Source organism: Saccostrea cucullata, unplaced genomic scaffold (genome assembly GCF_032062105.1).
Source record: "Saccostrea cucullata isolate Sc308-1 unplaced genomic scaffold, CSIRO_AGI_Scuc_v1 ctg2106, whole genome shotgun sequence".
Lineage (NCBI taxonomy): Eukaryota > Metazoa > Mollusca > Bivalvia > Ostreida > Ostreidae > Saccostrea > Saccostrea cuccullata.
Window position 1 is genome coordinate 312665 of NW_026930315.1, and position 14930 is coordinate 327594.

At 35.1% G+C, this 14930-nt stretch overlaps 1 protein-coding gene across 1 annotated transcript in view; it reads left to right on the top strand.

Moving 5' to 3' along the window:
* The first annotated feature begins 10527 nt into the window (after window positions 1–10527).
* Window positions 10528–14930, top strand: part of LOC134283683 (zinc finger protein 271-like) — a 51664-nt gene continuing 47261 nt past the window's right edge. The window contains exons 1-2 of the mRNA XM_062766173.1: window positions 10528–10572; window positions 11085–11182. Of these exons, the coding sequence (XP_062622157.1) occupies window positions 11107–11182 (76 nt within the window). The 5' untranslated portion in view covers window positions 10528–10572; window positions 11085–11106. The remainder of the gene's footprint in view (window positions 10573–11084; window positions 11183–14930) is intronic.

A 14930-nucleotide genomic window follows, 5' to 3' on the forward strand; every position in this document is an offset into this window, starting at 1 on the left:
AAATTGTTTTTTTTTATCTAAATATACAAATAAGCTAATACTGCTATATAATTCTGTAGACATATGCATACTTTTAAACATGCTTGGAAATTGAATAATTTCACAGTATCACTGCCATATCTAAAGCGCCATTGTTACCTTTGGGCCTTTGGTTTTCAATACTGAACTGATTTGTGCTTCCTAGTTGATGTGCTCAGATGAGTGTCATGTTTTTTATTCTTTTTCATGTGATTTTATACAAATATAAAAAAAGAGACACATTATGAAATGAGTTTTTCTAATAATTTCAGATTGGACAGCCAGCTGTTTCGTCGGATTCACACATTCAAGAGAGGGCTGAAGCATTAAACATTTGTAATGCTAATGGCAGTCAAACGATGGCATGTACAGGTGACAAAATTTATAAATGTGATGTGTGTGGGAAAGCATTCAACGAATCATATACTTTAAAAAGACACATGAAGAGACGAACGGGTGAAAGGCCTTATAAATGTAATGTATGCGGGAAAGAATTCTCTGTTCCGTGTTCATTGAAGAAACACAAGATAATACATAAAGGTGAGAAGCATTTTCAGTGTGTTGTATGTGGGAAAGCATTCGCCCAATCAGGTAATTTAAATAGACACCTGAAGATACATACTGGGGAAAAACCTTACAGATGTGGTCTGTGTCAGAAAGTATTTTATGAAACATCGGATTTGAAGTCACACCTGAGGATACATACAGGTGAAAAACCATATACTTGCAGAGTATGTGGGAAGGTGTTCACGCATTCTGCTGGTTTACGGGTGCACAGGAGAAAACATACAGACAATAACCCTTACTCCTCTACTTTACAAATTCAAAACAATGCTGAAAATATAAAGAATTATGATGCTTATGACAATTGCCAAGCTTTATTAGAAGGACGCAGCAACAATTATCTCAGTAAGAAACCTTATGAATGTACCATCTGTATGAAGGCTTACGGCCGTATATATCACTTAGAGAAACACATGGGGACACATATAAATGAAAAATCCTATAAATGTGATATAAGTGGAAAATCCTCTGAATCAGGCACATTTCAGACACACAAAAAGGCACAAACAGGTGCCAAGCCTTGCAAATGTGATGTGTGTGGAAAGACATTCAACCGGTCACAACGTTTACAAGTTCACATGAGGACACATACAGGTGAGAAACCTTATAAATGTGATGTGTGTGGGAGGACATTCAACCAGTCACAGAACTTAAAGAGTCATATGAGGACACACACAGGTGATAAGCCTTATAAATGTGATGTGTGTGAGAAGGTATTCACTGACCTAAGCGCCCTTCAGAACCACAAGAGGATACATACAGGTGAAAAGCCTTTTCAGTGCGTTGTGTGTGGACAGGCCTTCTCTTATTCATCTTCTTTGAAGATACATAAAAGGGTTCATACAGGTGAAAAGCCTAATAAATGTGACATATGTGGGAAAACATTCTCTGTTTTATGTTCCTTGAAGAAACATAAGAGAATACATACAGGTGAGAAGCCTTTTCAATGTGATGTGTGTGGAAAAACATTTTACCAATCAAGTGATTTATGGACTCACTTGAATACACATCCGGCTGATAAACCCTACAAATGCGATTTCTGCGAAAAAGCATACTTTCAAGAATCACGTTTGAAAGATCACATGAGGAAACATACTTTTGCGAAACCTTATATTTGTGATGTATGTGGAAAGGCGTTCAAGTACTCTCAAAGCCTACAGGATCACAGCAGAGCACATACTTGTGATAAACCTTATTAATGTGATTTTTGTCGAAATTCTTTCTCCGATGCGAATCAATTCTTTAAAGGATTATGTAAAGATACATATAAATGTGATGTTCATTGTATGTGAACATTTATTCATCAGGTCATACGGATTAAAAACACATATGAGGACACATACAGGTGAAAGCTGCATATGTAAATGTAGATAAACCTTATGTCAGAAACATTTATTATAATAGTTATAAATTAAGTTTGAGAAGATACAGTGATACACTGAAATATGCAGGTTATTAACCTTGTAAATGTATTGTGTAGAGAAATTTGATCTTTGAAATAGGCAACTTACATAAATATCTAATGATGATTCTTAGAGATAAAAATTATGTACGTAGAAAGGCATTTCCCATTCAAGTATATATTAATGAAATCACATAACAGTTCGTACTGCAGTAGCATGTAAGCGTTCAAGCAATATAAAAATTATCAAAGAAATATAATAAATACATTGAAACCTATATATACAAGGGTTGTCCGGTAAAACTTTGGACAAGTTGTCTCGTGTGAATAATAATAATCACTGTGTTCTGAAATTTTCACTGCTCCTTAGTACATATTTTTCAAATAGATATATGCGTAAATAAACGAATTATGAGTTTTTATGTTATGTATTGTATCGCCTTACAGCGCACGGATGATTACGTCAAAATGTCTAAAACAGCGTCAGGTACCTCAAGTTTCATCTTTGTGCTAAAAATTAAGTTGGGTAAGTCCCACTTAAATTCCTGATTTTCAGTGATGCACATACTCTAGTCTCCATAAGCAATCTGGCACAAACGAGCGATCGTCTGGGGATTTATTATAAAGATATCGATACGGACAATATTCCCACCATCATTCAACTAATAGACAATCTTATATAGACGGTCAACAGTGACAGCGTCTTTTGCTATTACAATATACTTCCATGTCATTTCTATACTAAAGGTGTGGTAATTTTGGGGGATTTTTTCTACTGTATTCATTTAAAGTTTCATACGGCGTTATAACACCATTCAAATCAAAGCGAACTGATCTCCAGTGCGCCATAACGTCAGCAAACGTCTTCATTTTTCATGTGTTGTGTTTACCTTTTTCCCATTTCGAATGCTCAGGAAACTGCCAATAATTGACCAAATGCCTTGAAATTTATAAAAGGCTACAAAATTAATTATGTAATCAAATAAGAATAATTTTTCCCTAATCTTTTCTATTTAAATCTTTTATTTCAGATGAATACTCATGTATTCTCTTATAAAACCTTCGTTTTTAGCTCACCTGAGCCGAAGGCTCAAGTGAGCTTTTCTGATCACATTTTGTCCGGCGTCTGTCTGTCCGTCTGTCTGTTAACTTTTCACATTTTTGACTACTTCTCAAGAACCGCTTGGCCAATTTCAACCAAACTTGCCACAAAGTATCCTTGGGTATAGGGATTCAAGTTTCTTCAAATGAAGGGCCACCCCCTTATTCAAGGAGAGATAATTGGGAATCAATGAAAATTTGGTGGCATGTTTTAAAAATCTTCTCAAGAACCACTGTGCCAGGAAACATGAAACTTATGGGAAACATCCTCAGGTAGTGCAGATTCATGTTTGTTTAAATCATGACCCCAGATGTAGGGCGGGGCCAAAATGGCTGACCATAGTTTTACCTAGAAATATATAGGAAAATTCTTTAAAAATGTTCTCAAGAATAGCAAAGTCATAATTGATCATATTTATATGGAAGCATCCTCAGGTAGTATAGATTCAAGTTTGTTCAAATCATGACCCCCAAGGATAGGACGGGGCCAGTATGGCCGACCAAAGTTTTACATAGAAATGTATAGGAAAATTCTTTAAAAATCTTCTCCTCAAGAATGAGAAAGCCATAATTAATCATATTTATATGGAAGCATCCTCAGGTAGTGTAGATTCAAGTTTGTTCAAATCATGACCTCCAGGGGTGGGGCGGGGCCAAAATGGCCGATCAAAGATTTACATAGAAATGTATAGGAAAATTCTTTAAAAATCTTCTTCTCAAGAATAGCAAAGCCATGATTGGTCTTGGAACTACCGGTAGTTTTGGATTTAAGTTTTTTAAGTATTAACCAATTCTGCTTTTTCCTAGCCATAGTGCTCAGGTAAGCGATGTGGCCCGTGGGCCTCTTGTTTTTTTTTATCTTGCACCGTAGAACCTTACCCTGTGCACAATCAAGCATTATAAAATCTTTATTTTTGTCTATATTTTATCCAAAATATTATAATGCACTTAGATATGATCAATAAACATTCACTGAAAATTTCAGCTTATTGCGTCCATTATTTTTCAAAAAAGAAAACGCTTTATCCACGATTTCACGGGACAACCCTAATATAATCATAATAAAAGTGTTATTATTTGGATGAACTATGCCGAAATAGTACTAGTATCCAGAATTTGACACATGGTGCACGAGCCACAGGGGCTTGTGTAGAGAAAATATATCAGTTAAAAAAAATTAGTACCTCGAAGAAAAAAACACAAGGGAGGACGTCATTTTGGACACCACCTCGCTTCATCAGCTATTTTCTAGCTTAATTGTAAAACTAGACATACGAGCCGGTTCATATCCCTTAAAAATGCTTTTTCTTGAATGTCTTACTTGCAGTTTTAATCTATGTTTGTCTACATTTACAGTCTTGGTCAATTTATCGCGCAAACATCCAAATCGACAACTCCTTGGCTTCTGCATCAAACGAAAGTATTTCACGTGACAGAGCGATTATTTCGTACCGTTCTACAGAGACACGACGGTTCACGGTAGTTCAGTCGGTAGAGCGTTCGCTCCGTGATCGGGATGTCATGAGTTTGTATTTCGGCCGCGACTGACCAAAGTCGATAAAAAATGGGTTGCAACTGTTCCTTCGCCATGCGCTCAGCAGTTCGTAGTAAAAGTTTTGATGTTCTTTGGATGGGACCTAAAAATCCAAGGCCCCGTGTCAGCGGCAGGCGTTGGCACGATAAAGATCCCTCACTGCTCAATGGCTCTAAGTGTTGAGTAAAAGTCAAAATTTGAAGCCCTTCACCGGCATACGGTGACATCTCCATATGAGTGAAAAATTCTCGAGAGGGACGTTATACAATACACAATCATTCAAACAATTAATCAATCTACAGAGACACATGAACACATACAGCTGACAAACCATACATATGTAATCCCAGGCAGAATGTTCTGTATTTGAGCAGGTCAAAAAGAATATTTACATTTCCAATGTCTTTGTCCGAGGTAAATTGTTTATGTACTGTATATTTCCCCATCAATATATTGGTGCGATTAAAGAAAAACAAAACAAAACACAAACCAGAAGTCTCTGTCGAGACAGTAGCTCTACTTGTTTGTACTTATCAAAAACAATTGCACTGTTTTATGTATCTTTGTGTAGTCTACTTGTGTGCCAACTTATTTTGAAATCACACTAAAACTGTAGAAGAAGTAGCGTTTTAAAGAAATTTCACAGAAAATTCTATTTTTAGTAACCATGGCAACACCATTCATCGAAATCAAAAAACGATGCACTATTCTATGTATCTTAGTGTAGTCTACTTGTCTGCCAAGTTATACTGAAATCAGACCAAAACTGTAGAAGGAGTAGTGTTTGTCAACACCGTTCACCAAAATCAAAAACCGATGCACTATTCTATGTATTATAGTGTAGTCTACTTGGGTGCCAAGTTATATTGAAATCACACCGAAACTGTAGAAGGAGTAGCGTTTTTAAGAAATTTCACAGAAAATTCTATTTTTAGTAACTATGGCAACACCGTTCACATAAATCAAATACCGATGCATTATTCTATGTTTCTTAGAGTAGTCTACTTGTCTGCCAAGTTACATAGAAATCTGACCAAAACTGTAGAAGGAGTAGTGTTTTAAAGGAATTTCACAGAGAATTCTATTTTTAGTAACCATGGCAACACCATTCATCGAAATCAAAAACCCATGCACTATTCTATGTATCTTAATGTAGTCTACTTGGGTGCCAAGTTATATTGAAATCACAAGGAAACTGTAGAAGGAGTAGCGTTTTTAAGAAATTTCACAGAAAATTCTATTTTTAGTAACTATGGCAACACCGTTCACCGAAATCAAAAACCGATGCATTATTCTATGTTCCTTAGTGTAGTCTACTTGTCTGCCAAGTTATATTGAAATCAGACCAAAACTGTAGAAGGAGTAGTGTTTTAAAGGAATTTCACAGAGAATTCTATTTTTAGTAACTATGGCAACACCTTTCACCAAAGTCAAAAACCGATGCACTATTCTATGTATTTTTGTGTAGTCTACTTGTATGCCAAGTAATATTGAAATCAGACTAAAATTGTAGGAGGAGTAGCGATTTGAAAAATTGTTTACAGACGGACAGACAGACAGACAGACGGATGACAGACGCATTACTATCGCATAAGCTCTGCTGGTCTCTGACCAGTAGAGCTAAAAACACGTGCATGACGAGATAAACAGCTAGTCAGAAACAGGGCTTAGAGCACATTGATTGACGGATTCATTAAGTATGTAAATATAAGGAATAACTGTCAAATTTTTCAATTTCATGACGATGATCAATCGGCGTTTATGCAGATTATCACTCAAGTCAATCGATTGATCACGTCATGAAATAGAAAAATAAGAGTTTTCCTTAAATCAATGTATCAAATGGACATATACGAGTTGATATTTATTTTTTATGTAAAGGAGAAAGTCCGAAAACTGTCCATTCTGTGAGAGAAAGAACTGTTCAAGGCCCGAAGGGCCGAGAATAGTTTTTTCTCTCACAGAATGGACAGTTTTCGGACTTTATCCTACTTAAAACATTTTCTCTATTGTTAACTTAATAAACTGTACGAAATCTCCAAGGTCAAGGTTTCAAATGAAAGTTCTTGTCGAAAAGAAGTGATATTTGAAAAATGAAATTCCTACTATCTACCGTTTAAGAAGTAGGGCCAAAGTAAAAGTTTGCAATATTTGTATAAAAGTGGGTCTAACTTCAAGGTCAAAAGTTTTTGGTATCAAATGAGAGGTCTTGTCCCAAGGATTAAATATGTGAAGTATGAAAGCCCTAGTACTTACCCTTCAAAAATTATGGTCAAGGTTGTATTTTTAAAGTAAGTCAAACTCCAAGGTCAAGGTCAAAGGGTCAATGTTCTTGGTATCCAATGAAGCGACTTCTCAAAAGGATTACATATGTGAAGTATGAAAGCCCTAGCCCTTTTTGTTCAGAAGTTATAGTCAAAATAAAAGTTTTTTTTCTAAATACAGAAATCTCTAGGGTCAAGGTCAAAAGGTCAAGATTATTGGTATCCTATGAAAGGTCTTTTTACGAAGAATAAACATGTTAGGTATAAATGCCCTGGTATCTACTGTTCAAAAGATATGGCCAAAGTAAAAGTTTAAAATGTTTGTGTAAAAGTGGGACAAACTCCAAGGTCAAGGTCAAAAGGTCAAATTTGGTGGACCCAAGAAAGCTCTTGTCACAAGAAATACACATGTGAAATATAAATGCCAGGCGCGTAGCTGCCTATACGCAAGTACGCAAGTGCGTACACATCATTTTCAACAAAAAAAAAAAGAAAAGAAAAGAAAGAAAGAAAAAGAATAAAAAAGAAAGATTTATTCGGAGAAAAAGAGGCACTACCTGTCTTTCAAATTATTTTATGTCTTATTGTTTCTATTCAAATTTTGTTCAGAATATCGTTAAAATCCAGTCTTGTATAAATTGAATTCCAAAATTCTTGAGTAAGAAAATATTGTTGAATCAAAATTTTCAACTGTTAATCCGCGTAATCCTGATTATCCGGACAAATACATGTATTTGATGAAGGAAAGCGATCTAAGTAAGTGACATTTATTTAAATAAAAATTTACAAGGGTTTGGACGACTATACAAGAATATCCGTTAAAGTAATGAATAAATATCGATAACCCCCCCCCCCCCCCCCCCCCAAAAGGCAAAATTCAAATTATTGAACAAATTTAATATAAATATAGATCATTTATGAATATCTTCTTTTACTGATGTAACCATTTTGTAGAATTTACGTACTATCACATTGTTTAAGCTAACAGAATACAGTGAGGTTGCCAATAACGAATCGCACCCGTTAACGAATCACTTTCAGATGAAAATTCTGTATTTTTCTTACCAAAGTCCAATACTTAGCTTAACCTACCCTGTCATGCTGAATTATTCTTGCTTTTATCATTTATCATGAAATTATTAAATTCAACTCGTTCAATGTAATAATTTTTAAATAAACATGAACAAGCTTTTTTGTGACGCAGACCAGAAGCGTACATGCAAGTAGACTACTTTCACTTTTCGGTACCGCTCCAAAGTGAATCGTACATTCTAGGTAAACAAATTTGGTGCAGATGTTTAATAAAATTATGTGTCTAAAAGCACTGAAAGCGTCATACAATTTCTAAATCAGAAATTAATAGTATTCGCTTTAAAGTTGGGGGTATTTAGGTTTCCAATAACGAATCACTGTTTCAAGAAATATGAAATGCAGGGATCCTGTCCAAATCATAATTTTTCGTATGCGGTTTTTTGCACACCAGTTACAACAACAACAAAAAAAAACAACAGAAGATGTCTACCAAAAGCGTACAATAAAGGTGGTTAAAATACACATAAACAAAATCAGCAGCCAAAATCAGTAAGAAGTGCAGAGCATGTGGATTCGAGAATGTCTCCCGGCGGTATATGTGCATGTAAGCTAATGTGAAGACATCGACGATAGCGAAATAAAAATCGTCATGATTACCAAACAAAATTAAGAATTAGAAATTTTATTTATTTATCCCTTTGCAATTTAAACTTCCTACTAAATCATTATTTCCAACGATACACCGTTTGCAGTTTTCCTATTCCCTAAAAAATTATTTCAAATAATCAATTTTTATTTCTTGTCATGATCAAGATCAAGCTCATGTAATATAAAATGCATATTGCTAACAATACTTTTTCAATTCAACATCAAGCTAAATAAATTATAAACAGAGTTTTATGATACCCCCCCCCCTCTTTTTCAACATATACTAGTTAGTAAACATTTGATTTAAATTACACATTGAGGAAATGATATGCAGACTGCAGCCTTTTGCCTATATGGAATATATGCCACTGTCTTCAAGCAAAAGGAAGAAAGAGCACTATGAAACAGCAGAGAAGAATGAGTTGTCTTATTCATTTTTATAGAGACGATGGACAGTTGAAGTAGACCCATGTAAAGTGAAAGGACAACCTCCAGTATTTAATAAATTGGAATACTGGTATTTAGTCTACTGTGGATGTTGGAATGGAGAAATTCAGCAAATGAATCCCAACATCATTATTTGTAAAGTTGTCTCTGCTCATTGGAGGAAATTTAGGTGTTGGGTCTGGACATTTTGAAAATATAATTGTTCCTTTCAGCTTTAGGTATCTCTGAAGCCAGACTCGAAGGAAGTAATTTCAGTTGGTGGGGGAGGGGTGCAGAGCCATACATTTTCAGCTGAGGAGGCACTATCAACCACCAAAATTCCTTGACAATTAATTAATCAAGCATAAAAAAGGTCATCGGACTTTTTTTTTTGAGGGGGCACAATCATATATCTAGCGATATATTTTCTATCTAAATAGCGGCAAAATTATGGGGAGGGGGCGTGGTAGCTCAAATTCAATGAGTACAATTCTTGAATAAAAAATTAATTCTTCGGCTGTTTGCAGTTCATCACATATACGCGTTTACGACATCTTATATCAACTAGTCATTTCATGAGTTCATTGTTGTTGTTTTTGCATTAATTGTCGGATGCAAACAACTCAAAAAATTCCTAGCTTTTCTACTTTTTTTTTGGGGGGGGGGTGAAATATTTTAAGGCATAGTAAAACGTTACGTAAGAAGGGTATTTTTAAATTTACACGGTCCCGAACCAGAATAATCAGCTTTATGTCACGTGATTCGGTAATGGAGAAAATGATCCGCTAAAGGAGAAAACATCATTCATACAAGTACAGCGATAATTTTTTATTAAATTAGTGGTTATTGGGAAAATATATATGATGTTATAAGTAAAACATAGTCCCACCAAGCAATGTTGTAAAATGAATTTAACTCAAACTCAGGTACGAAATATCCAAGCAAATATACTAAGTGATTCGATATCGGCAACCTCACTGTATATAAAGACCCACACCCCCGTTTATATTTTGAAATACTTTAACTCCAATGATAACTTATTAAATTACTTCTCTGTTTAATCTTGTCACACTTGGAAACTTTTTTTCTAATACCAATATATTCGAAAATTAATTTGATTAAATTATCCTTCTCTTCCTGAAGTATCCATGGAAGTATACATGTAACTTAGCTAAGTGTTTGCTTGAGAAACGAGATGTAGCGTGATTTCTTTTAAAGGAAAATGACTGAAACATTTCGTAAAATCCAGGAGCCTCAGGGCGACCCCCAGACCCCCGACCATTTTCTGCGTACACTTCATTTCAATGCTGGCTACGCGCCTGAATGCCAGAGAAACAGACGGACAGACCGGCCGATGGACACGACAAAAACATATACCCCCGAAACTTCGTTTACGTGAGAATAAAAACATTCAGTCTCTGTGTCTTACATGTAATTTGTGTGTACTATGACATCGATTCAGTACTTTCAGTACTTTGATTATAGCTAAAAAAAAAAAATAAAATATCGGGATCGGGATCGGCATTTCGATTTGTATACACGAGGAAAGCACACTGACAGTGACAACACAGTGACTGTAAACCGTAAGTACACATCGTTGCATCGTTTCTTGCAGGTGATTTCTCTATTTTTATATGATTATATTTTCTCTAAACAGAATGATTTATATTTTGAATTATTTTTATCAACAGGGACCTTAAATTAGCAACATTTTTCGAGGTATTAATCAAAATCAAAATGGTAATCATGGTAATTAGGTCCTGTACAATCACTACTCACTAGATTTAGCTACGTACATGTAGCTTGATTTATCTACTAAGCTTTATTTACCTATCTGATGCACAGGTACTTGTGGACAGGACCCACCCCCCCTGATATTCACCCCGGGGCTTATTGGACATTTTTTTCAAAAATTATATTTATTACACGTATTCATCATGTGTACAATATGAAAAAATCGTCAACATCCCGAAACAATCGGAGATAAATTATGTGGAGAAAATAAACCTGTTTACAGTAATGGCTGTGATTCTAGAACATTGTTGAATAAAATGTAATTGAAAAGTATAACTACTGATTTGATCATGTGTTTCAGATATAAGAGCAAAAATTACATCATGATGTCAGGAGTCCAGACTTGCCATGTACATGTACCTTGTCAGGAATACCCTGTATCTAAAAGAGAGTCTACAGGTTGGTATAGGGGCAATGTTGTTTAACATCCCTTTCAAGAATTTTTCATTCATAGAGAGACGCCACCATTTGCTGGTGGGGAGCAGCAAATTTTCTCCCATACTTGGCATTTATGGAGAATGAGCAACGGAGGATCTTTTGGGACCTTAAAAAAACAGAGACCCTGTGTCACGATAGGCGATGACATAATAACCATCCCTCACTGCTCAATGAACCTGCGTGGGTACTGAATAAAGATCTAAATTTATAGCCTTTTCTGTCATATGATTGTATGGTAACTAAATATCTTTATACAAACAAAAAATTCTCAAACAGGGCGTTAAAAGGACATACAAGCCATCAATTCATGTTACAAAGAAAATATGCTGTACAGTATTGAGACTTTTGTTTTGAAATGTATTCATCCTGAGACGTATTTTAAATAGACAATGCACCAGGATATGGATATAATTCGACGTCAACCTCTTCACCATGCACGTTCGCCATTTTGTTTACTGCCGATAAGAGTGACGTCCCTTTGGTGACTATAAAAGTTAAACCTGCTCAGCTTGAAAAATATGGCTTGAAAAATATAGCGATCTATCAATGATAATATTTTCAATCGATTGTTGCCGATCTTGGCCTTAAATCAACGATATTTTGATAGTCGGCGACTATCGTAACAACACTAAATATAACATACCTGTATGTTATATATGTACATTTTCAGAGATTTATGGAATGGGTAAAATTTATATGGAAGATTGATTGTCCTTTTCTTGTTTGATTGTAGAAAAGGAAGAGACAATTGGGAATTCTCATCCTGTGAATAAGAAAGCCTTAGAAGATAATCAACATCAGGAAAATATAAAGGTAAAAATTCTTTCCAAAGTCAATGTGTCAATCTATTTGTCTTTGAGTGAAAACTTTTATGCGACAAATAAATACTGTAGAAGCAAAGGTTCTCATGGGGATAAAATCTTGTAGAATTATTAGGCCAGTATGCATATGAGTAAAGTGTGTTTCCTATATTCCAACCAGGGAAAATAGGATGGGTGGTAGATACTGAAAACATTTTATTTTAATATTTTATTGTATAAAATTCAACATGGAAATCCCTGCCAAAACATTTCAGATAAATGTGAATAGGATAAATTCATTTTGTTAAATGCAGAAGTGATCCTGATTTCTTATAATAGTAAAACTAGATTTATTATGCCCCCCTTCAAAGAGGGAGGGCATATTGCTTTGCTGCTGTCTGTCGGTCAATTTAGTTTCCGTTCATTTTTCTTCACAACCGCTGCAGATACTGAAATGAAATTTGGTATACAGATATATCACATGAATATCTAGGTCAAGTTTTGTTTTGGGTACCATCGCACCATTTTTGTTAGAGTTAAGCCCCTTGGACTTTGAAAAATTCCACTTATTTGCAGTTTCCGTTCATTTTCTTTGCAGAGGTTGCACATATTCAAATGAAATTTAGTATACAGATTTTTTCTGGATCGCACCTTTTAGACAGTTATGCCCTTTAGGACTTACAAAATATCCAATTTGGGGGCAGGGGGGCATAAGTGTTTTACAAACATCTCGTGTTATCTTCTAGAGAAAGATTGAAGAATAAATTTTCAAGGTTGATTGGGGAACCAGAAACAGACCATTTATATTTTAAGGCCTTATCTTAAATGGCTATTTCATTTTAATGTTTTGAAAACACTTTTCAATTAATTGTGAAATAAAAAATTTGTTTGGGATTAACTTTCGTTGATCATGTTGATAATTGTTGACAATATGATACAAAATTTTGTCCCCCAAGTATATTTCTGCTTTTACAGTATTTTTTCAGCTCATAGGTTCAAAGTTCATAGGTTCAAAGTTTAGCTTAACCAAGCTCAAGGCTCAAGTAAATTTCAAGATGATTTTAAGCTCTTTCAATGTAATTGTTTACCAAAACTCCCTAAATGTATGACCTTTTTAAGTTTTACATAGAAAAATACAGGTAAAATATTTTAAAAACATATAAAAAATTAATCAAAGTCATGACTAATGTTGTTTATATGAAAGCATCCACGGGTAGTGTAGATTTAAGTTTTTATTCATATCATAATCCTCGAGGTTAAGATGGAGCCAAAATGAGGGGTCAAATGTTTACATAAGAGAAAAGAGGAAAGAATCATTTCAAGAACATAAAAACTATGTTTAGTCAAATCCATATGTAAACATCTTTATGTTGTGAAGATTTTAATGTGTTCGAACCATGACCCCTTGAGGTAGCACTTGAAGGGCCTTAATTGGGGATCCGATAAGTAAGAATGTCTTCAAAATTCTATTTTCCAAGAACAGCAAAGTTATATGCTATATTGAGTTTCTTCAAATAGTATAAAATTAAAGTGCCCCACCTCAGTAAACTTTTCAATGCTGAAATGAAATGTGCATTTTCCTAGTTGATGTGCTCAGATAAATGATCATGTTTTTAAACTTTTTTTAATATGATTTAATAGTACTATTAAAAAGAGACACACCATGAAATGAGATTTTCTAATTATTTCAGATTGGCAGGCCAGCCGTTTCATCTGGTTCACAGATTCAAGAAGCGTTAAACATCTCGAGTGCTAATGACAATCAAACTGAGGATGGAGATGAGAACATCAGCTCACAATTAAGTGAAACGCCTTCTGAATGTGACATCCACCAGAAGGCTAACTGTTTACAGGAGCACTCGATGTCACATACAGGTGACAAACGTTATAGATGTGATGTGTGTGGTAAAGCATTCAACCAATCATATACTTTAAAAACACACTTGAGGAGACGAACAGGTGAAAAGCCTTATAAATGTGATGTATGTATGAAAGAATTCTCTGTTCCATGTTCTTTGAAGATACACAAGATGATACATAAAGGAGAGAAGAATTTTCAGTGTGTTGTGTGTGGGAAAGCATTCAACCAATCAAGTAATTTAAATAGACATCTGAAGAGACATACAGGTGAAAAACCCTACAGTTGTGGTTTGTGTCAGAAAGCATTTTATGAAACATCAGATTTGAAGTCACATCTGAGGAAACATACAGGTGAGAAACGATATACCTGCAGTGCATGTGGGAAGGTGTTCACACATTCTGCTGGCTTACGGGTGCACAAGAAAACACATACATGTATTAAACCTTACTCCTCCACTCTACAAATTCAAAGCAATGCTGAAAATATAAAGAACTATAATGCTTATGACAATTGCCAAAAGTTATTAGAAGGACGCAGCAACAATCATTTGAGTAAGAAACCTTATGAATGTAACATCTGTATGAAAGGTTACGGCCGTGCATATCACTTAGAGAAACACATGGGGACGCATTCCAATGAAAAATCCTATAAATGGGATGTAAGTGGAAAATCCTTTGAATCAGGCACCTTTCAGACACGCAAAACGACACATACAGGTGACAAACCCTGTAAATGTGATGTATGTGGAAAGACATTCAATCGGTTACTAGGCTTACAGAATCACATGAGGACACATACAGTTAAGAAGCCTCATAAATGTGATGTGTGTGGGAAGGCATTCACTTACCTTAGCGCCCTTCAGAGACACAAGAGGATACACACAGGCGAAAAGCCTTTTCAGTGCGTTGTGTGCGGACAGGCCTTCTCTTATTCATATTCTTTGAAGATACATAAGAGAGTCCACACAGGTGAAAAGCCTTATAAATGTGATGTATGTGGGAAAACATTCTCTGTTTTATGTTCCTTGAAGAAACATAAGAGAATTCAT